Here is a 22,725-nt window from a genome sequence, read left to right as displayed (position 1 = left end):
TCAAACCTTGTCTTATAAACCTCTGGACAGAAAGGTAATGGTGACGCTTGTATTCATCGATAACTGAACTGAACTAAATTTAACAACTGAATTATTTTTATTAAAATTTGAACTGACGTATTTCATTAGTTCAGTCTTTTAACACCTGCTTTCATAGAACCATTGCTGGTGATGTAAATTTACTGGACCAGCAAAGTGAAAAAAATGGGTGGATACAAGACCATTTGTAAACGTTTGGAGCTTTTGCCTTGGATGCATCTGACTCGAAAGATCTAAAGATGCAACTGTTAGAGCAATTAAATGTTTTGTAGAAACTCCTCTATCAAAACCATCCGCAGTGTCTCAAAATATCTGAACAATTTATGTAGGATTATGCACCATTTGCAGTGACTACATAGATCTGAAAATTTTGCTGTATTCTGCAGTAAAGTCAAGGTAATTTAGTTCGAAATTACAATAAACTGAAAGAATTCGATTTATTTTGTCCAACTTGTTTATTAGTTCAGTTCAAATAAACTATTATTTTAGTTTCCTTTTATTCTCACGTAATTCAAGGCAGTTCAAACTTTTATGGTCTCTATGGTATGCCGCAGCTTACTTGCTTGAGCTGTTTCATTCCTAACATACACTTCTCATCGATGAAAATAAAGTTTCCAGTTAGCGATGCACACTCATAACAATTCTCCTTAGAAACTGCAAGAAGAAACATCCAAAATCTATTCATTTCCGTGGCGTTACCTTTCCAAATTCAAAGCATAAACCGAATCAAACGATCAACCTCAAATAATCAAGGAAGTTCTATCACATAATCAAGTAATGTATTGAGATAAACAAATTATTTGGCATCCAACGCAAAGAAAACTGACAAATAATGCTGGAAGCTCTGTATAGTATACATAAGCTCCAATCATTTATAAGTGACCACAGGAAACTTCGAAGCTGAAAAATGGTTTCCTAAAAAATAACCAGAAAATCCTGTGTTTCACTTCCCAAAAATGTCAGAAGAAAGCAACATAAATCCAAAGATAGATACCAACATTTGATGTCCACGTCCACAGAAAACTCGGAAGCCGCACAAATTGTTTCCCATAACAAATGAACCAGAAAATCCTATGTTGATTTCATAAAATGTCAGAAGAAAACACAAAGCTCAAAACAAAATACCAACACTAGATGTCCAAGTCCACGTTCACAAACAGAAGCAAACGACTCGAAAGATGCAGTATTCAAGTTTTCAAATATGGATAGCAGCGGCTACTGTGCCCTTTTTATGGTCCAATGATCACACAACAATTACCAGGGGACCAGGAGTGGACAGCAAGATCAGAAGTAAACATAACCAAATGATGAATATTACCAATAAAGTCGAGATATACGGTGCCCAATTCCTAGTAATCATACTCCCGGGAATGAGATCTCTCTGTGCGACGATATTCACGGTCTGTACCATGACTTTTCTCCTTTTCATGTGATTCAGATGTTGCACGCCCTACATGGTAGTCATCTTCCATCCTATCATGGTCATGATACTGATTGTAATGATCACCACGGTCATCTCCATGGTAGTGGTCATACTGCTCAGGGTCATGATCAGGGTCTGCATGTCGACGTCCATGCTCGTACTGGCTATGCCTACCACGATCATCCTCAGGCTCATACTCACGGTTCCTTTCTCCATGTTGGTCCCTCTCATGTTTAGATTCCACACGATCATATTCAGACTCCCTATCACGTGAACGTCGATCAGTGTCCCCGACATCATAGTCTCTATCCCTTTCACGGTGTCGATCACGGTCCCTATCCCTATCACGATCCCGTGCCCTATCTCGATCACGTCCACGATCTCTGTCTCTTTCCCTATCCCTGTCTCTTGTCCTATCTCTGTCTCTGTGGTGTCTATCCTCTCTATAATCACGATCCCTGACCCTTTCATGAGAATGCTCCCGAGATCGCTCCCGATCTCTATCCCTACCTTTTTCACGTGATACTTCCCTGTCCCTAAATTATCTCGGCCCAACAGTAATCAAAGTAAGTGACTTGCAAAATATACTATGAAAGAACATTACTTAAAAGTTCAGAATTGTACGAACATCACTTAATGAAGGGAAACAACAGAACCTTCTCGAATATGAAACAATTATTTGTATGGACATCATTTGATATTCCTTACCTATCACCATGCCGGTCCTCTCGCGCTCTTGGTTCTTCAGAACGAGACTGTTGTTGCTCCCTGAAAATTGAAATCATGTCAGCTTCCCTTGAACAGAAAAACAAAGCATACAACAAATTATCAACAATACAAATCACGTTCAACAAAGAAACAAGGGGTTAATATTAACCAAAAAACTAGGGGCTTCATTTGCAACCTAGGGTGATGAGTTGTGTATTGGTTAAGCCAAATAAACAGTCAATAGAAGTTTAATTTCTGTCAGTTACCCTAGTGCAGGTTATTTGAAAAAGATAATGATAACAGTGAATGCCAATTATTAAAAGGATTGAAGTTAGCTGATCAACCTCCCAGAATGCCGTTGATTAACTTCTTCACCCCCAACTCTAGTAGTACCAAGCCCACCACCCAGGCGGCGAGGTCTCCAATTTGGAACAGTCCTCCCACGCTCAACATCAACGAGCACCCTTCTACCATCGATTTTCCTACCATCAGCTTGTTTGTAAGCAGCTGCAAAATGAACCACGGATGTGAATTTAAAGCCATATTGAAATGAACAAATTAATTAATCTCTGTCAACCTTTCATGTCTCTTGTATGCAGAAACTCAATGAAAGCATAACCCTTGGGCTTATTAGTCTCTTTGTCAGCAACTAATCGAACCTATAACATAAGAAAATAGAAAAAAGACCAGTCAGAAAAGAGAATTTTGGTCTTCAGCTGCAAAGAAAATATAATAAACAACACTCCCTCACTTAAAAATTGACATTACTACCAAAAAAAGGACTAATGGTATATTCTTAAATGGCACGGCAGACAGGCACTGTGCCTAATTAGCCGTGCTCACCTTTAAATCACACAGCTCCCATCGAGAGATGAATCACCACCAGCAATAGTTGCAGAAAAACTGATGTATTTGGGGCCAATTAACCAGTTGGTGACTAGTTCCCCTTACCAGGGATATTAATTTTAAAAGAAAAAACAACTATAGGTAATATAGGAAATACCATGACATCTTCTCAATTGCTGATTTTTTTGATAGATACTCTAGCCTCAGCCAAGAATAAAATTTAGCAACATCAAAAACATACTAGCTAAGAAATTAAACAGAAGAGGAAAAGAATGCAATACTCCCAATATGTTTACCCAGTGCAGAAAATAACAGAAGTCAGTCTCCTTTTCTTGCTTGAAAACAAAGGCCAAAAGGAACGAGGGACATCACTGCTCTGCTCAACTAAATGTTCAGTTAACAGCAGATGGAAGCACTTGAACTTGAGTCCGGATTGGTTGAAATTTTAGAACAATTTATCATTTGCATAATAAGAAGTCCACACCCTTACCATGGATGTATTTTTAGATACTATACCTACTGATAACATAATTCCTAGATAGACCCATACCCTAATAAGATCTCTTGATCCACATAAATTAACAGAGGGACTGAGTTGAAACTAATAAAGAAACCAATACATGAAATCCATTCTATGGTAATTAGTGGTGCCACTAAAATACAGTTGTTACCATTGCAAAGTCGCTCACCATCATTGATGATAAATTTAATGAGGAAGATGCGTAATTCGTATCCTAAAATCTTTGGACAGAACAGGATAACAGTTATACAAGATTGATTAGCATCATGACAAGCTATACAGTTCAACAATCGAGTTAGCAATGATAACCAACTGGTTTACTGATGTACACAGTACACAATCACATTCTCCAGATAATCATACCTTGAAATTAATAGCTGGTCAACCACAAGACTAATCAATACGAATATCCAATTTTAAAAAATATTATCAAAATAGCTTGAACTTTGTTGTTCAAGGTATACATAGATATACATGTAGAATTATATAATTGAGAAAGATATTTTGAAGGTTGGTAAAATATACATAACTTATGAAAACAGAAGATATAACTATGAAACTATGAATGAGCTCTTACCAAATACCCTTGGGGATATTCAAAATACCTACCCGTTTGATTGGACCATATGACTCAAACTCCCTTTTGATTCTGCTTTCAGTGGTCTCGTAACTCTGTTTGAATATAGCAACAATAAGTTATATATGCTGATAAAGTGGCAAACCAATACTACATTGGAAAATCCGACTTACAAGTTTAGCCACAAACAATGTCTTGTATGGATCTCCAGACACATTTGGATCATTATGAGGATCATCTGCAAAGCAGCCAAGATAAGAATGGCATCCAGAGAACATAAATAAAGACATATTAACATATTCACAATAAGGGACTCATCACATTTCTCAAGCTCTTCAGCAGCCTTTGCAGCTCCCTTTTCTAGTCTTAGCTTGTGTATTCTGGCTCTTTTTTGTGCCTACACCAGCAAAATGGATCAAAACCACAATCTAAAATAATTTTTCTGCCGTCTAACACCTAGTCTAAAATGATTTTTCAAAACACTACCACAAATGACAGAAATTTACCACACAGAAAAGATCACGAAGGCAAAGAATATAAAATGATTACTCCACAAAGTAACCATGCATTTAAAACCTAAACCATACATCATAAGCAAAGAATAGATCGAATTTATTCAAACCATGCAATCTTAACACTCAATTAAATCTGTCCCAGCACTCCACATTAACATTTGTTACAAACTAATCGTCATGGTAAATTTTCATCACAACAAGCTCTCGGTGAAGCAATAGACAAATCACAGACACCATTCAGAAGAAGGCTCAACCTTCACACTCCCTCCCTCAATTTCAGAGTAGAAGCAAAGCTTCCCAATCAAAATAATAAGATTCAACAACAATCAAACGCTTACATAAAGTAAATAAAACATAAACACATAAACCACTTATCAGAAACGAAAATGAACTAAACAGTACAGGAGTTTCGGTTTCTGGAACAGGTGGAGCGTATTCTGGATCCCCAGGCTCAGCAAATTTGCTCACAAATTGTGCCATCCCTTGAAAAGTGTAAGAGAAATATATCAATTAATACGAACACAGCACACAAATAGAACCAACCAAAGCAAACGGAATCGTTTTCAAAACCTGTCAACGGTGGACATTTCCGTTTCTCGGGCGGCGGTTTGTACTCCAAAGGAGGCCTAGGCTCGAAGAGCTTCAGCAGGTTCGCTGTGAGACCAGTCGGATGACTCTGTCCAATCTGAATCTCCGATACATAACAAAAACACGGGAATTAGATAAGTATAACAAACCCTAGCTATGGTCACGAATCGAAAATTGGTATACAGAGAAGAGAAATTGGAAGAGAGGATTGGGAAGGAAGAGACCAGTTTGAGCTGAAGGACGTTGGAACGGTTCTGGGCTTTGGTGCGAGCCTGAACGGCGGCGTTTTGGTTGCGCATGAAGGCATCGTTGTTGTTGTTGCTGTTGAAGTCCCCCATGGGATTGCGCAGATGAGAGAGTGTATTGTGATGTGAGGGTATAAAAAACCAAATCAGGGAGACGAATGCATGTAATATAAGAAAAAGATCCGATCCAAGTTCTGCCCCGCCCCGTTGGATGAAAGATCGAACGGTACCGGGATCTTGCTACTTTCTTCTCACTGCCTCCGCCCTTGGTTGTTTATGTCCACTTCCAGGTATGGTAGGGTTTTATGTTCAATTTTATATTGGGATTTTATCTTAGACTATTCATATTCAATACATAAATGTATAACAGCGATAATAAATATTTCACTTTTTAAAAAAAGAAAAACTGATATTTTTTAATGCGTTACTTGAAATAAAAATATAAAGTAGTTAATGTGTGAGATAGTATAAAAAAAATGTTTTAGTTGAAAGAAAAAATATCACTCATTTTGAATTATTTTTTTGTTTGCATAGTTAAAGTTACAGTTACTTTGGAACATAGAAAGTATATCCGAGTGATGTAGTAATTGGGATACTTTCAACAATTGTCACCCGATGTTAGTCCTATCTGTTCAAATTAACCATAAGGACTAGAACCTCCTGCCATTCCCATGCATGACTTACTCTTCTCTACGTGAGAAACGAGTAATCACAGAATATTAGGATGAACCGCCAACTTAGCATGTCCACATTCATACTTTACCACTTTCCAATATACATTCGTGAGTTATTCCTCCCCAGAATGCTCGTCCATAATCCAAAACATTTCATCCATATCATATTATATTCATCTTTCATTATTAATAATCTCAATTGAACCTTTCGTACAAAGATCCCTAAGGATACCAAATATCGAACGTTAAACATCAACCTTGAACCAGACCGAACGATTGAAGTGAGACCAAAGGTCTCCAGTTCCAAACGGATCAAAACCGAGAGATGGAATCATTGGTTTTAAGAAAGGGAGTGATTAACATAATAGTTCTCAAGAACGATTAGGAATCAAACGTTTATTTACTAGGTGAGCCAATTGAATGAACTGACTCCCGAGTTAGACCGAACGCTAATAGGCCTAGGCCGAATACCAAGACTCTAGGCTGAAATCAATTTAAGACAGACACTGTGAAAACCTCAAATAAAGATAAATAATTGAATCAGGTGAATAAACGGAACATCAATAAATATACTTAACTTTTGAATAAGTTAAACATCAAGAACAATTAGAATGTCAGTCGAAGACCGAGTCCTGAAAAGGGCGAACCCTATTGAGTTTGAACAAACGTTCTTATATATATATATATATATATATATATATTTCAGAAAGGAGAATGAGTACCTGGTGTAAGACCGAACACACTTACTCAGCACGAGCGCTTGGTGGAAGACCGAGCACTACTCAGTACGAGCGCTTGGTGTAAGACCGAGCACTACTAAAGTTATAGGAGAAAGGCTTGATAAATATAATAAGATATCATTTTTGAGTAGTGTTTAAGAACAAACAAAAATATGCAAATACATATAGATATACTTAAGTTTATAACCAAATACCAAGGAATAACTACGCTTGGCCGAACGCTCATGCACAGTATTACGAAACGAAGACGCTCGTCCTCAACTAAGATTCTTCCCAAATGAAAGAATACAATTCCAACAAAGTTCACTAGAAAAACCGAACGGTCAAGGACCGTTCAGTGACGAACGTACACTTTAATAGGAAAATTTCATACTAGAATTCTTTATATCAATTCATCTCTCAACATCTATTTTCATAAAATCAAACATCCATATCATAGTAAATAATCATACTTCATATAGTCAAAACATATCAACAATCATACTTCATATATATCCAGCCACTCAACAAACATGCATTCATTAGCAACAAACGTAAAAACGAACATACAATTAAATTATATAAGCTTCCCTTACCTCGACACGTAGATGAACGCTCAAACGAATCAGAATAAAACTTCCCTCTACCATAGATTTAACGTTCGACGATCACGTTGTTAGAAATACTGAACTACAGAGAAAAACCAGAAACACTCAAACTACTACTACCCACTCAGACGACCAGAACCAAATAGTTGCATGCAAGACATAACCGAACGTACTAGAGAAAAAGAGACTTACCGGCTCAGAATCATAAACCAATCGGTTTACATGGAAGCTCTTGACGTCGGGAGTGCTTCAGCGATGCCTGAGTGGTGATCGGAGAAGAGAAATTGTGAGATTTTGTAAAGAGAAGGAAGAGTTTTTAGAGAGAAGGAGGATATTTCAGAAGGTTGAAGATGATTGGTGCATGCAGAGAAGTGACACGAAACTTAGAAAATTTTAGTTTTACTCTACCATCAAAACGTTGGTTCAATTTGCGACACACACCTGTCTTCCATTTTCTGAATCTCAAACTTCCTTTGCTTGACACTTGACGTAGTGTATTTTAAATGGATTCTGACATTTCTACTTGTAATTATAATACCCCCAATGTTAATTTCTCTAATAGATAATCCGGAAAATACTTTGGCAAAATAATTATTTTCATGTAATTAAAATGTGTAATAAATAAATGTTTTCATAAATATAAATAATATTTTGATGTTACTTATGAATTAAATGTAGCATAAGAACCTCTACAGTCAGATTTATATAAGAGACCGAACAATAAATATTTATTTGTTTGTGAATATTATGAAATTATTATTAACACTAATTAGTTTAGAACAATGATTATTACTAATTAAATTATAATTACATTATTATTAGTTTAAAATTTATTTTGAAAACTATAAATTCATACGTGTTATAAAAATATAAATAATTATATTTAATACGAATTAATTACTTGAGGAATGTTCACTAATTTTGACAAATAACCTTCTAATTTAACAAAAGAAAAAAAAAACGTTGCCGAACAGAAAAACTTAGACTTTTAAAATATACGTAAATATTTAACAAATATATTGAACCATGTCATATGATTCACGGTAGATTATTTTCTTTACCAGAATTGATGTTATTTGTATTCTTTTGTTTTTTAAGCATAAACATTTCTATAAAATATGAATTGACATTAAAATTTTGTCTTTGGCAGTGAATTATTCAGAAAATTCTAACTCAATTCATTACATGACTCCTTTGAAATTTTTACTATCAATTTCTGTTGACCATGGTTTAAATTTAGCACAAACACAACACCATTCCGTGCACCTTGTTTATTGTGGAATAATAATAGGCTAATACACAAACAATAAATTGGACTAGAAAAACTGTAAGAGAAAATAAATAAAAGAATAATGAAAAATAACAAAAAAAAAGTAGTGTAGTTAATATCTTAATAAACTTCAAATTAGGTCTATTACAGAAATTTATTATAAAAGTAAATACTACAGCATAAAACTCTTCTTTCAGTAAATTAAAAGAATTAAATCAAATTGGTTGTTGAGTCTTATGATTTCAAAACATTCCTTATTTATTTTCTTTGTATATGGATTATTAGAAAACTTAAGTAATTTTCTCATTTTTGTTTCTCTTTTTTTATTATTTTGTGTATCTTATATAAAAGGTTGTGTTATATTTCTTATAAATGTAAGAAAATATGAAACATTTAATATTAGTTTATCTCTCTTTAAAATTGTTCCTACATGTGAATGTCTAAGAAAGTTATTAGTATTATTGTTGCAAAGTGATATTGAACATTTGCTTAACTAGTAATTTTTTTGTTATACAATTTGGTAATACTAACTAAGTCATATTTATACAAAATAACCTCCGTATATGTTAAATAGTTTTAACAATAACATAAGTGTAATCAATTTATAAAATTACTATTTTATTTTCTTGAAAACCAATAGCATTTTAATATTGTAAAAACTCATTGGTGTTCATCACTCTTTGCCATTCACATATTGTCTTACAAACTAACAAATCTCAAATGCATTTGGTGCAATGAGAATCTAAATATATAAAATGTTTCTTCATCCTCTTCTCATGTTGAACTATGAGGACTTGTGTTCCCATATTGGTAGTCCATTTTCTAGGTTTTGTCAATGTTTTAGTGTTTTCTATTTAATTATAGACAAATTCAAAAGTAAGAGAAGGATTTAAATACAAATGGATAAATTACATAAGAATCATTTAAGTGTCATACATAGGAGTTATATACAAGAGTGAGTGTGAAATATATCATTGTGACATCTAAGTACTGATGTGAACTTCTGTTGAAAGTTCTACCTTATGAACAAAATTTCATAGACCCATTTAAAAATCATTACTCCTCAAATTTTCATAAATGAAATTGAATATTTCTTCTATCAGAAACAACAATATAATATATTTTTAAGGCCTACTACCTTCCTGAAAGAAACAGAAGAAAAATAAAATAAAAGAATTAAGTACTTGAAAGGCCTACAATCACCACAACCTGGGTGAAACAAATACAATAAACATTGCATCAATGATAAGGGTTATATTTATGTTCAAGACTCCATTCCATACATGTGCTCTTACATCAAAGGACATAAAACATTGAACAAAAGATGCAAGCCACATAACATTACATTGACCTTAGGCCTCATCAAACGCACCCTGAAACGGTTGAAGGCACCAAGCTCAGTTCAGTTGTCTACAAATTGAGACCTCACTTCCCATGCACGCATGCCAATCAAACAATAAAATGCAGTAACTGGTCACTTCGTTTCTGCCACAATTGGTAAGTAATCTCATCAGTTCCGCAATCTAAAGCCTCTGTTTCTGGCTCACTTCACTACTAGAGCCACCACTGCTCATGCCAAATTCCTGGCTAGAAAACACTGCCTTTCTAAACTTTTCCATGTCTGCATTGTACTGCATTGTATCATACTGATCTGACCCAGATGAAGAATTGAAAACAGTACTCTGCCCTGTCTTCATCCCATCTTTCAAATCATCCAGCGACACATCTCCTTCCAATATTCTTACAATCTGCACATAAACTCGTAAGTAACTAAATTATGTACTTTAATCGAATATGAATCCAATTAGTCACTATAAAAGGGAACGTTTTATTTTGTTTTGTTCACTTATATGGCATTAATCAACGTTGATGTGATCTCTGTATGACTCATATACATACCTGGCTCATTTTTGCACGTTTCTTGGAAGAATGTCGAATGCTAGCAGCAGCACAAGCTGCCATCCTAGCCAATTCTTGAGGATTGTAGTTTCCCTCCAAGAATGGATCAACCAACTCTCCAAAGTTGCCATCCTCTTCCAATCCACGATTCAGTAGTGGTCGAGCCTAGGTTCATAGGTTCCCAAAAGTTGTAATTAGTTCAACCAGAAAAAAAAATGTTATAGGAAAAATGATGGAGTCTTAGATGAAGATGATACCAACCCAATCTACTAAGCTGTCATCCATGGCACTTGTGTGATCCACAGGTCGCCTCCCAGTTATGAGCTCCAATAGCATGACCCCAAATGAGAAAACGTCAGACTTCTCAGTCAATTTTCCACTTGATGCATATTCTGGGGCTAGGTACCTGTGTCAGCATGCATATCGTCAGCAAAAACCATTTCTTTATTGAAGTTTTTACAGGGATGAAACCATATGGTGATGAGAAATAACCCGAAAGTTCCCATGACTCGAGTCGATACATGAGTATTATTATCGGTGGTCAACTTAGCCAATCCAAAATCAGCAACCTGAATGAATGCGTTGTTGCCAAACTCAATTAGCTTCGACAACATAAGATTCGCAACATGTGTGATGATAATTAAGTAGGTAAATATGTCTATGTAAACTAATGAAATAGATAAAATATGTAATTATGTCGAACCTTTGCCTCGAAGCTATCATCAATGAGGACATTCGCAGCTTTAATATCACGATGGATTATACGAGGATGACCTAAAGAGATACAGCAAAAATTTAAAAGAAAATGTAAATACAGAATAAAATGAATAAAAAAAGAAAGATCATAATCTAGAGGGTTCTGACTCTCTTACAATCTTCATGAAGATAAGCCAGTCCTTTGGCTGATCCTATCGCAATTCGCATTCTGGTAGGCCAATCCATTGTAGGCCTTCCCTTTCCTGAATAGAACCATATAATACATTAGCAATTTTGCTTGCAGGTGCTCACAGCAAAAGAAGTCAGAAAAATCTCACAAGTAACTCGCACCAGCGGCATTACAAGTCTCAGATCTAAATACTAGTATTCACTCAGTGCTTTTTGCAAATGTTCCCATTCTAAATTTTAGTTCCAATTCAAAAAACCTTAAGTTTTAGTCTTTGTACAAATTTTTGTTGCAGTTTATCATTACTATAGAAAGTTTCTATAGTTGTTTTACATCACTAAAAGGTTTTCTTTCATGTTAAACTTATATATATGTGTTTGTGTGTGTGTGTGTGTAAACTTGAGGGTTATGGTTTCACAATTGTCCTTGAAATGAAATTTGAAATACAACAGTTGAAGCGAAAGCTAACGTGACATAGATTGAAAGAATGCATATATGTAGTAGTTACCATGAAGGTGATATTCCAAGGTTTTATTGGGAATAAATTCATAGACCAACATTCTCTGGCCGCCAGAAATAGAGTATCCAACGAGTGACACAAGATGGCGATGATGGACACGACTGATGATGTCAATCTCAGCTTGGAACTCTCGTTCTCCCTGTCCACTTCCTGCTTTTAGACTCTTAACTGCCACTTCCTTTCCGTTAGGCAACACACCCATGTGGACATAACCGAAGCCACCCTGTCCTATCAGTTTTGAATCAGCGAATCCATTGGTGGCAGCAGATAGTTCCTCATAAGTAAAGGTGCCACCTTTGAGGCCTAGAGCAAGGGTTGGTGAGGGAGGAGGCAAAGGGGGTGGTCCCGTCGAGTAGTTGGAGCTCATATCAGCGCTATGCATCATAGGAGGAGGTGGTGCACCCCACCCACCTCCACCACCACCCCCACCCCCACCCCCACCACCACCACCACCGGGAACCATTCCGTTTTGCACCCTCACAACATGGTCCCCGTGTGGACCTCCGTAATAACCCTGGTGTTGCCCACTATTGTAATAGTTGTTATTCCCTGTAGAGACCATTAATTATGAACATCAGAAATCAACAGCAGTATACAACTGTGATGAGAGACAAACAAACAAACATAATTTTGAAACACAGTTCCAGTTAGAAAAACAAAAATGGTATCCTTTTATTTCTTATACCCCGAGACCCCTCTCGCAGGTTTTCAGGGGTACTATTTGTCGCAACGAAGAAATAAAGTGAACCATTTGGGCAATGTGGGATGAAAAATTCATGGAAAGATTTGTTAGTATTGATTATCATCTGATGGTGCCTGTGCATGATATGCATGAAAGCCAAGCAAGAAATTGTAACGGTTTTGGTTGGTTACCTTTTCCGAATGATTGCTCTCCGTAATAGTACATTCTCTTCTTTTTCTTCTTCCTGGAACAGATAACGCAGACGATGACCAAAACAAGAAGCACGCTCCCCACCCCAAGCACTGCTCCAACTATGGCTTTACTGTTATCGTGGCTGCCACGATCACTGCTATCGCTGTTTCCATGTTTACCACTACCGCTACTGCCACTGCCACTATTTTTTGAAGCGGGTGGAGGTTGCAATGATTTGTGTGGAGGAGTGGGTGATTTAAAAGAGGGAGGAGAGTGTGATGAAGCGGGTGGAGAAGGTGTCTGTGGGGAAGTATTGGGTGATGGCGGGCTTGGATTGGTTGAAGTTGGAGGGGAAGGAGAGGACTTTTCTGATGGGGTTGGCGGAGGTGGAGATGAAGATGATTGTGGAGGAGATGGAGGTGGCGATGAAGGTGGCGGTGGAGATGGTGGCGGTGATGAATTTGATGGTGTTGAAGAAGAGTTGTCAGCGTCATCAGGGGTGCTGTTGTCCGGGGTGCTGTTGTCTGGGGTGGAATCATCAGGTATTTCATTATCTGGAGAACTGTTGTGAGGAGAGGAAGACATTGTTACTGTATCTCAGAATTCACATGAAGCACTTAATTATGGTTTCCGGCCAAAGGTTTGTATCCAGAAGAGCACGTTGCCGGAAACACCACCTACAAACGGTTGGACCCCTGAAAAGAACAAGTGGTAGGAATGATTAACGAGTTATGGTAAAAAATGTGAATGCATGTTAGTTAGAAGCATGTAGATGAATGCGAAATGATCAATTAACCTACAGAAAAGTCAAAACCAGGTTACTACTATGTTTATTGGTGTTTCTATCTTGAATTACTAATGGAATTTGTGTTCCTAGATTATGGGATTGAAGTGTCGTGGGGAGAAGTGTTTTGTTTCTCAAGGAGGAAATGTACCTGATTGGAAGAAAACAGGGGTTCTCAACAGAAAGAAAAAGAGAAACGTGTTGCATGCTAAAAAGTCCATAATACGAAAGGAGGTTTTGCTGTTATTCCTCAATGGTCTCCTACAAAGGAGGACCTATGTTTTTCTCAATCAATGCATTTCTCTCTGCCACCTTTTGCTTAGTTTGAATCAGTTATAGCTTTTACCATTTTTGGCTGGTCTTCCTTCTGTTATCCCATGTTCGGCCATAATTCCCTTACAGGATTCTGCTCACTCATACCACATTTTACCTTGAAATACCTTACCAAAAACACTTGCATATATTCACCAAAAATAACATTTTAAACTTTAATAGGCTTTATTTTCAGTATGAGAAGTAAATCACCATAAATTACTACACTACTTAATATATATTTTTCTCATTGTTAACTATCCCACAATCCCATTTATAGCATATTAGCAATGTTAACCCTTCTTTTTTCCCTATTTATCCCCTTTTTGAAATAATACTCTAGATATGTTTGAACACAGCTTTTAACAAGATATTGAACATTGAACACAGGTCAGAGGAGGAAAACTTTCACTAAACAGGTCATTAGTCTCTTCATTCTAAAATATAATCATGTTTTTGAAAGTAAGAGAGACTAAAGTTGTGTTTTTTAAAAGTTTGAAGACTAAATTTATGTATATGAAAACATAACGACAGAATCTTACCGTGTTTAACCCAAAACACAAGAACTAGTAACTTCTTTGAAAAAAAATATGGACAAATTTCGTTCTTTGCTCGGTCCATTGTTTACACCTTCGTTTAAAAACAAGTTATTTCGTTCTACACAGAACAAATTAAACATAAACGTGTAAATTTTGTATTCAAAAACCATCTCCATCCTCTTAAACTGAACATTTTTTTTGCCTATTTTATGTGGTTGTGAACAAGGGAGTATAATCCTGAAGAAAAACACAAACAATTAATTTCCATTTTATGCTCTGAAGTCTTAAAAGGAAAATAGAGACGCATATTAGGATATTGTAAGACACATGTTACGAGCTTATCCACAAGTAGAAGGATAAGATTGTAGTGGCTCATGTTACATTATGGAAAGGTTACTGCAAAACCTAGCCAAAACACTGATCTGCGGGGAGAGGACCAGGGATGAAACCCTTGTCAAGGTACTGCAACCCGAAGACAACCACAATGGCAAGCAAAGACAAAAAGGAAAGGCCTTCAACGGCACCCAACAAACCAAAAGGACCGTTGGGAAGTCCAGAACCGGTTTTGGCTTTAGTGTAGAGAGACCAACCCACTATGCCCACAACAACCAGGTAGCTCACTCCTTCCAGGGCACCGATCGAGCCACCTGGACCGGGGGGCAAACCGCAACCGGTTGTTTTGAGAGTGTAGAGAGACCAAGCGATTACTGGGGTTGAGATCAATCCACCTCCTATGGCTACTTTTTCAATGATGCCGCCGTTGCTGCTGGCGTCGCTGCCATCCTTCGCCATGCTCGCTATTTTCAGCGGCGGAGGAGAACAACAACTGCGCCTTCTAATTGACTCCGGAAAAAGCTTCCCGCGCACCACGTGGCAGCTCGATAGTGGAGACGACAGCAGCATCCTTGAAGCGTTCATGGTTCTGTGTTGTGCTTTGAGCGAGAGAGAAAGCAAAAACGAAGAGCGAAGGGAGAATAAACACCCTTAAGTTGTTGGTGCGAGTGGAATAAGGGTAATGTTTTGCAGCTAATGTTATTGTTATCTAATAATAAAAAGTTTAATAATTTAGAACATCTGCTACTTAGAGCATTTTCTCAATTAGATCCTCAGTAAATTTGAATAAATATAAATTTTAGGAAATAGATATATTTTAATAAATCTTAAAGAATTCCATATTTCTAAGTAAATGTCTAATTCTATATGAAATTAAAAGAATGATTTTTTCTCGTCACTAAATTCGTTTTAGTTATATAAATTGTATATGAATAAATGAATTGTTTATTTTCTTTTTATTTCAACAAAAACAAAAAAAAAATGCGACCATTCGAGTATTCTAAATTGTATGAAAAAAATAAGACAAGGAGGTACATAGGATATAAGTAGATATGTGGTCTATATATGTATATTGAATTGTTAATGTATAGATATTAGAATTAGTTTTTATTCAAACAAATAAAGGTATTCATTATAGATGAAATTAAATCTATAAAATTGGAGAAAAGAAAAGGGTTTTTAATATTTAATTTAATAGTGTTTTATCTCTTAATTAGGTTCCTAAATATGAAAATTTCATCAATTTAGACCTTACTGTTAATTTGGGTGAACGACGTTTAAAAATGTTGTGCATGACAGGATGATATTAATAAGTTTTACTGACGTGGCAGAGTATGGTGTACTGAGTTGGATAACTTCCATTGAATTACTAAATCATTGAAAACGCAACGTTTGGGGAAACAAAATCAAAATTAATTGGGATTTCAATAAATCCCTAAATTGGAATACTCAAATCCCTAATTTAAATGTGTGTCTGAGGAGAGCGAGGTTGGTCTTGGACTTTGTTTAGTTTATTGTTGGAGGGTGTTTCTGTGCGACGCAAGTGGGTGTTGAACGAACTTGTTCTAAGACGATGCCCAAGGATCATTCATGCTGTTCGTCGAGCTGCAATGTGTGGCGGAAGGAGAACCCTAATGTGTGTTCACCGATTTGTCACTGTGGAGAGAGATGTGTGTTGAGAACTGCTAAAACTATGAAGAATCGTGGGAAACAATTTTGGGGATGCTCGAAGTATAAGGTATGATCGATTTCAGTTATGTATTATGTGGAACTGTTTCCGAGAATAGATTGTTGTGTTTACAAAGTGGTACTGAAGACGGTGGTTGCAACTACTTCAAATGGTGCAGTGATGTTGCGGAACACGAAATGGGGATGTGCTTGAAGTGTGAAGGAAACAAACAAAGTTTGCTGAAGAGTGAAGAAATGGATAGTATTAGAAAAATGTTAGTTTAGTTACAAAAATGTATCTTCATTGTTGAAAAGTGGATGAAGGTGTTCATCATTTTGGTTTGTGTTTTATGTGTAATAAACACAGTTTTAGTTTCAATGATGATGAGAATGGGATGATGTCTTTGAATGATGTACCTTTATTCCATTTTAATGAAAATGAGAGTTGTTTGATGTGTTTGAGTAAGAAATTGAATTCTGGTTATGAAATCTTTTATCACTAAAGAGATGTGCGTATATTGGTTTTATATGGTATGGAATCTGATATGATTAAAGAGAGTTGTGTTTGAGTAGGAATCTGATATGACTAAAGAGAGTTGTGTTTGAGTAAGAATCTGATATGTTCACATGGCTTTAGATACATTGTTTCACTTTACGAACTGAACTTAAAAAAGTCACCAATACGCAATTGTGATTTGTCAGGCTTTAGATTTAGTCATTTTCATATTTGGTTTCCTGTTTGTCATGTTTGTCATATTTGTCATATTTGTCTTTTTGGTTTCCTGTTTCTGAAATAAAACTATAAGTAGTAGACTTAACTCACTTTCATATTAGTTAATCAATCCAAAATATGAATAAATCATTATCATAAGTTGTACATAGTCACAAACTGTACATAAATGGTTAATAACAACTGAGACATAAATAGTTATTGTCATAAGCAACAAGAAAGATTCAATATGTAGTGAATCCAAAATATATCATGGCACAAGCCACAATTTGCACTTGTTCAGAGGATACAATAAGCAGTGATAAAACAACGCTGACATTGTCTAAAGATTAACAAAATGTTGAGTTATACAAAATTATCTCACACGCATTAAAATATTGGTCATAGGACTTATACAGTTGTCTAAACATTACAATTCATCATTTATCCCCTTCACCTACAACTTCATCCTGATTTGATGATGACATCATTGGTTGAGTTGATGGGTTAGTATCTTGTGTTTGGAGAGAGTTCACATCACGTGTCTGGGTTGCTTTTGTGCAAGAGGTTCTGTTGTGGCCCAAGTCCTTACAAATGTCACATCTTTTCTTTAAACCACCCTTCCTCATTCTTTTGTCGTCCTTGGCCAACTCTCATTGCTCCAACCTTCGTTTCTTCTTTGGTCTCCCATGCAATATTCTTTTTGGTGGAGGGAGGACATCAACATATAGGGTAATCTCCCACATCTTGTTACCATTTATTGGATGCACAATTGAAGAGTAGATTTCTTTATATGTTGACTTCCTAAAGCAACATGGTATGAAGTCCTCTGCATCTAGATTTAGGAATTTCATAGCAGCCAAGGAGTGGCAACATGGTACGCCAGTTATAGCCCACTTCCTGCATGTACACAAATTTTGATCTAAATTCACTACAAACTTGTCCCCAGCTTGGGACACATGGCGAACTTCAAAAACCTTGTTTGCTGACCAACTGTAAAGTAAAAAGAAGGAAATTAATAAAGAATAAAAAGTTCACATACTAACACAAATGATAAAGAAAATTGAGTAAAGGTTACCTCGGAATCCAATGTTTAATTAACTGAGACTCCTTGTTTAGCCTACTCTTGATTTTAGGAAAAATGTCCTCAGACAATGATTGTATTTTACTCCTGTTAGTTGCCTATCTCTTCATCAAGTAAAGGCGGATGTCCTTCAACATGCTTATGATTGGCTTAGACCTTGTATGCACCAAAACACTGTTGAAAGCCTCTGACATGTTGTTGACCAAAGTATCACATTGGGGTGTGCTGCTAAATCTTGATCTTGACCAGTATCTACATTGTTTAAGTATAATGAACATTTAAGTCTGCCAGTATCTACCCAAGTCACATAACCATGTTCAAATATTAAAGATAAGAAGTATAAATACAAACCTGGGAGGAATTTTTAACAAGTATTTGAAAGCCTCATCATTGAGTTGTTTTATATTTCTCATTTCTGATTCCCATGTTTGTGGATGAGTTACTGATGCTGCCTTCCACATCAAATGCTTGAGATGTTTTCCAAGGAATTTTTTTTTTCTGAAATTTGCGTATAGGTGCCTAACACAGAAACGTTGATCAACTCTAGGAACCACTTCTTGTACAGCTTGTAGTAGTCCCTGTTTAATCAGAATAATGACAGTGTTGTTAGAAATATTATTTGAATAAGAATGTTAATGAACATAATTGGGGAAAAGGTCATGTGCATTACCTTTTGCTGGTTGGACATGAATGTAAATGATGAACTGACTGCCTCCCCACCAAGATCTTGAACCAGAAGTTCAAGGAACCATTTTCAAGTATCCTTGTTCTCTACTTCCACCACGGCATACGCAAGAGGTAACATTTGATCATTTGCGTCTCTACCAACAGCAGTTAATAATTCACCATTATATTTTCCTTTCAAAAAAGCACCATCCAGCGCAATAATTGGCCTGCAGGACACAAAACTATCCTTGCAAGCCTTCAGACAAGTATAAAACCTTTTAAAAATGGGTCCATTGCCAGTATCTTCAACTTTGACTTTCACTGTGGATCCTTCATTACGACCTAGGAGCTCATTCGCATAATCATAAATCCTTTTATATTGGTCTTTGAAAGACCCATCAACATTGTCTGAAGCAATGACCTTTGCCCTATAAGCCATGCATCTAAATACACTTACATTCAATTTTCTATTTATCTTCTCACGAATTTCCACTCCCTTTACTTTGAGATTTTCTCTAACAGTTTTTTCCAACCTCTTACTGAGCCATTTTGAATTAAGTAATCTTAATTTGTGCTCTCTACTACAGCTGTGGTTGTTAACAATAGTCCTTAGTTGCCAAGTTTTAATGGCTTCCATATAAGCACAATATGCCATCTAGGGGCATGCTCCTTTACCACCCATACATTTTATCCTAATTCTCTTCTTATCATTTTTAACATATTTAATATTTCTGCCATTTTGTACTGCATATGTTTTTATGGCATCCACAAAGTCTTGCTTCTCAGCAAAATAAGTGCCGAGATCCTATTTATAATCTACCATTGTCTTAGGCATATAGAATGTTACAAACTTCCCATAACCCTTGTCTTCATCATCTTCACCATCATTTTCTGTTCCACTGTCTAATTCATCGGATTCCCATTCATCATCAGACAAACCTTTATCATCATCACTATTTATTCCATCATCACTATCGAACATCTAAGTCCATGATGGTCCATCACATTGAACATCAACTTGAACATTACCAACTCCATCTCCTACCTCCTCTTCTATATCACAGTCAACATTTACATCAACTAGACCTTCCATACAATCATAATTAACCTCATCATTGCCATCATCATCATTAACATCCTCACTACTAGAACTTTAACTACGAACATCACCACCATCATCATTAACATCACCTTCACACTAAGTTTCACCTTCAACAATATGATCACCCTCACATTTTTCTTCTGAAACAACAGTAGTTTTAGTCATACCATCACATTGACCTCTCTCACCTTCATTGGCAGGCACCTCACATTGTCTTTCATGACCCTGTTGACATTCAGCCTAAACAGTTTCTACTTCAGCTATATTCTAAGTAACATATTCTAACATATGTATGACCTCAGGTTCAGAAACTGTGAACAACAAAAAGATGCACCTCACCATTAAGCCTAGCTAAGGTAATCATGTGCATGGCTCCTTTATCATCCAACAAAGGCTTCAACCTATTTTCTAACACAGAACCACCACCTATGCAGTACCACAACTCCTTAAACCCCTAATAACCTAGCCCTTTCACTACACTCACTACAAGGAAATAACTTCACATGTCTGGGTCAAACGACAAAGTTGTACTATCCCCCTCATAGTTAAGTTTCCCTTCATTTATGAACTTTCCACCATGGTGGAAAACAACTTGTAAATTTTCCTCCATGACGTACAAAATAAACTTATATTTAACCTATAAAGTAATAAAAAATGGAGGACAACAATATTTAGTAAGAATATATGCAAAGCACAACCCACTGAAAAAGACAATCCAACAACACTTTAATATTAGGGGACCACATTGCACTCAAAATTGAAACAGGATAGAGCATGCAACATTGTGGCACAACCATAAAAGGACAACATCATCAAACAATTCAATGAAAAACGAATTTACTAACCTGAACACGTGATTCACCTCAAACACTTTCGCCACTGCCTTCCACGTGATTCACCACCAAGAGCTTCCTGATTTCACCAATTTAGAATCGATAGATCACTCCAAAATCTTCACACGAAGCCTACTTTCTCACCACGTATACGAATTTTCGCACTCAGTCAACAATTTTTTGCCTCAATAAAACCCTACTTTCCCAAAAATCCCAATTTCGCACCCACTCAACAATGAAATTAAAATTCTCTTTCTTCTAATAAGTTATCACTCAATTAACGTGCTCACTCAATTAAACGTTGCGTTTCATTCATTTAATGTTTTTTTTAATTTAAACATTGCGTTTTCAATGATTCAGTAATTTTATTTTAATAAAGTTTAATATGTTATGGAAGTTATCCAACTCATTACACCATACTCTGCCACGTCAGTAAAACTTGTTAATTTCACCCTGCTACGCACAACATTTTTAAATGTCGTTCACCCAAATTAACGACAAAGTCTCAATTGATGAAAATTTTCATATTTAGAGACCTAATTGAGAGATAAATACTACGAGAACCTAATTGAGAAAATCCTCCAGAAATAGGGATGTTCTAAATGATTAAACCTAATAAAAATTATAAATTTACTACCAATTAATAATTTACAAATATTAATAAATAACAAAAAATATATATGAATTTATCCGGGAGGTGAGTAATAAATAAACAGGGTTTTTTTCTCTTTTGCGTTTGATTGGATTGAGTATTTAAAATGAGAAGTAAAAAAAAAAGTAAAAAGTAAAATTATTTCAATTAAAGAAAAATAAGTAAATATTGGTTAAATTATCATTGCAAGTGAGTCACTGTTTATAAATATTTTCGAAGATGGTGTGGATAAAACTATTTTTTTTCATATATTTGAAGGGAGAAAAAGATGACGAGTAAAATTACTTATAATATTGAAGGATAATTTGATATTTATTATTTTTTATTTATTATAATATTTTTCTTATAAATTTTATTTTTAAATTTATTCTCTATCATCTCCCAAATTCTTTTAAAAAAATATACATTTTACTCTTAAATACATTTAAATTCTTCTATTCACTCTCTCTTAAATTCATCTTTTACAGTTCACATACATTGCATCTTAATGTAGATATAAATATTGGATAAATTATGTGATTTTTCTTTTGTTATACCTACCTTCTATTTCCTTTCGATAATAAGATATTATATATGTATATATAATTAATAAAAATAAAATAAGAATGTTATTTTTCTTGTTGATGGTGATATAAAATATGATAATCATTAAATTATTATAAACCTAAATATATTCCTTTTTGTTGTTTAAACGTCACATACATTCCAATATTTAACGTAATATATTTCGTTCTAACTTTATATAACCAATCAAGTCTATTAATTTTACAAAAGTTAACTATGTTATAATATGAAAAAAAGTTTACATTTTCTTCTCTCTTGCGACGCAGACTCATCTCTTTCTCTCTCCTTAACTTAAAGAGGAAAAAAATAATATATTATTTGCTGCATGAAGATTTAAACCTAATATAATTCAAATAAGATTTTTTTTTTACTAAACAAAGTAACGTAACTTAAGCACACAATTTTTTAAAAGTATAATTATAATTTTGATTAATTATAAATAAATAATAAATTTATATTTTAAAATGAAAAATGTTGAAATAAATTTATCGAAGTTTATTAATATATTTTTTTCAAATAAATGTAAATTAAGAATGAATGAAAACTATTATGTAATTATTTAAATATTTAT

At 35.2% G+C, this 22,725-nt stretch overlaps 4 protein-coding genes across 5 annotated transcripts; all 4 read right to left on the bottom strand.

The window, feature by feature from the left end:
- Positions 1-1,096: 1,096 nt before the first annotated feature.
- LOC108335770 (U1 small nuclear ribonucleoprotein 70 kDa) lies at positions 1,097-5,770 on the bottom strand. Its single transcript, XM_052869528.1, has 10 exons — positions 5,441-5,770; positions 5,199-5,313; positions 5,031-5,110; positions 4,435-4,510; positions 4,287-4,351; positions 4,146-4,208; positions 2,748-2,829; positions 2,515-2,677; positions 2,171-2,230; positions 1,097-1,998 (listed from the first exon to the last, which is right to left on the bottom strand). Exons 1-10 carry the CDS (start codon positions 5,552-5,554, stop codon positions 1,389-1,391), a joined length of 1,428 nt encoding a protein of 475 aa, XP_052725488.1. The 5' UTR covers positions 5,555-5,770; the 3' UTR covers positions 1,097-1,388.
- A 4,176-nt stretch (positions 5,771-9,946) lies between these two features.
- LOC108336011 (proline-rich receptor-like protein kinase PERK4) lies at positions 9,947-14,675 on the bottom strand. 2 transcript variants are annotated; one of them, XM_052869527.1, is made up of 9 exons: positions 14,547-14,675; positions 12,908-13,603; positions 12,023-12,583; positions 11,504-11,590; positions 11,335-11,405; positions 11,124-11,200; positions 10,893-11,037; positions 10,632-10,796; positions 9,947-10,480 (listed from the first exon to the last, which is right to left on the bottom strand). In XM_052869527.1, the coding sequence occupies exons 2-9, from the start codon at positions 13,491-13,493 to the stop codon at positions 10,256-10,258; spliced, it is 1,917 nt and encodes a 638-aa protein (XP_052725487.1). In that variant the 5' UTR covers positions 13,494-13,603; positions 14,547-14,675; the 3' UTR covers positions 9,947-10,255. The 2 variants fall into 2 exon arrangements, with proteins under 2 accessions (XP_052725487.1, XP_052725486.1); XM_052869526.1 differs by having other exon boundaries at positions 13,844-14,629.
- A 106-nt stretch (positions 14,676-14,781) lies between these two features.
- On the bottom strand, positions 14,782-15,568 carry LOC108336010 (uncharacterized). The gene has a single exon (XM_017572286.2). The coding sequence runs from the start codon at positions 15,459-15,461 to the stop codon at positions 14,949-14,951; it is 513 nt and encodes a 170-aa protein (XP_017427775.1). The 5' UTR covers positions 15,462-15,568; the 3' UTR covers positions 14,782-14,948.
- Positions 15,569-17,906: 2,338 nt separating this feature from the next.
- On the bottom strand, positions 17,907-19,025 carry LOC108334801 (uncharacterized). Its single transcript, XM_017570737.1, has 4 exons — positions 19,008-19,025; positions 18,689-18,915; positions 18,494-18,589; positions 17,907-18,246 (listed from the first exon to the last, which is right to left on the bottom strand). The coding sequence occupies exons 1-4, from the start codon at positions 19,023-19,025 to the stop codon at positions 17,907-17,909; spliced, it is 681 nt and encodes a 226-aa protein (XP_017426226.1).
- Positions 19,026-22,725: the final 3,700 nt, after the last annotated feature.

Source organism: Vigna angularis, chromosome 10, assembly GCF_016808095.1.
Source record: "Vigna angularis cultivar LongXiaoDou No.4 chromosome 10, ASM1680809v1, whole genome shotgun sequence".
NCBI lineage: Eukaryota > Viridiplantae > Streptophyta > Magnoliopsida > Fabales > Fabaceae > Vigna > Vigna angularis.
Note: the sequence above shows the minus strand (reverse complement) of the source record. Positions and strands in the feature narration are given on the sequence as shown.

Coding starts and splice junctions, on each gene's coding strand:
- LOC108335770 (XM_052869528.1), bottom strand. CDS start 5,554: ATGGGGGACTTCAACAGCAACAACAACAACGATGCCTTCATGCGCAAC. Junction 2,678..2,747: donor GCATACAAGAGACATGAAAG/GTTGACAGAGAT, acceptor TTCATTTTGCAG/CTGCTTACAAACAAGCTGAT. Junction 2,231..2,514: donor AATCAACGGCATTCTGGGAG/GTTGATCAGCTA, acceptor TTCAATTTTCAG/GGAGCAACAACAGTCTCGTT.
- LOC108336011 (XM_052869527.1), bottom strand. CDS start 13,493: ATGTCTTCCTCTCCTCACAACAGTTCTCCAGATAATGAAATACCTGAT. Junction 11,591..12,022: donor CTTGGAATATCACCTTCATG/GTAACTACTACA, acceptor GGTTCTATTCAG/GAAAGGGAAGGCCTACAATG. Junction 11,406..11,503: donor GGCTTATCTTCATGAAGATT/GTAAGAGAGTCA, acceptor GTATCTCTTTAG/GTCATCCTCGTATAATCCAT.
- LOC108336010 (XM_017572286.2), bottom strand. CDS start 15,461: ATGAACGCTTCAAGGATGCTGCTGTCGTCTCCACTATCGAGCTGCCAC.
- LOC108334801 (XM_017570737.1), bottom strand. Junction 18,590..18,688: donor TTGTTAAAAATTCCTCCCAG/GTTTGTATTTAT, acceptor TAAACAATGTAG/ATACTGGTCAAGATCAAGAT. Junction 18,247..18,493: donor AGTGTTTTGGTGCATACAAG/GTCTAAGCCAAT, acceptor TTTACTTTACAG/TTGGTCAGCAAACAAGGTTT.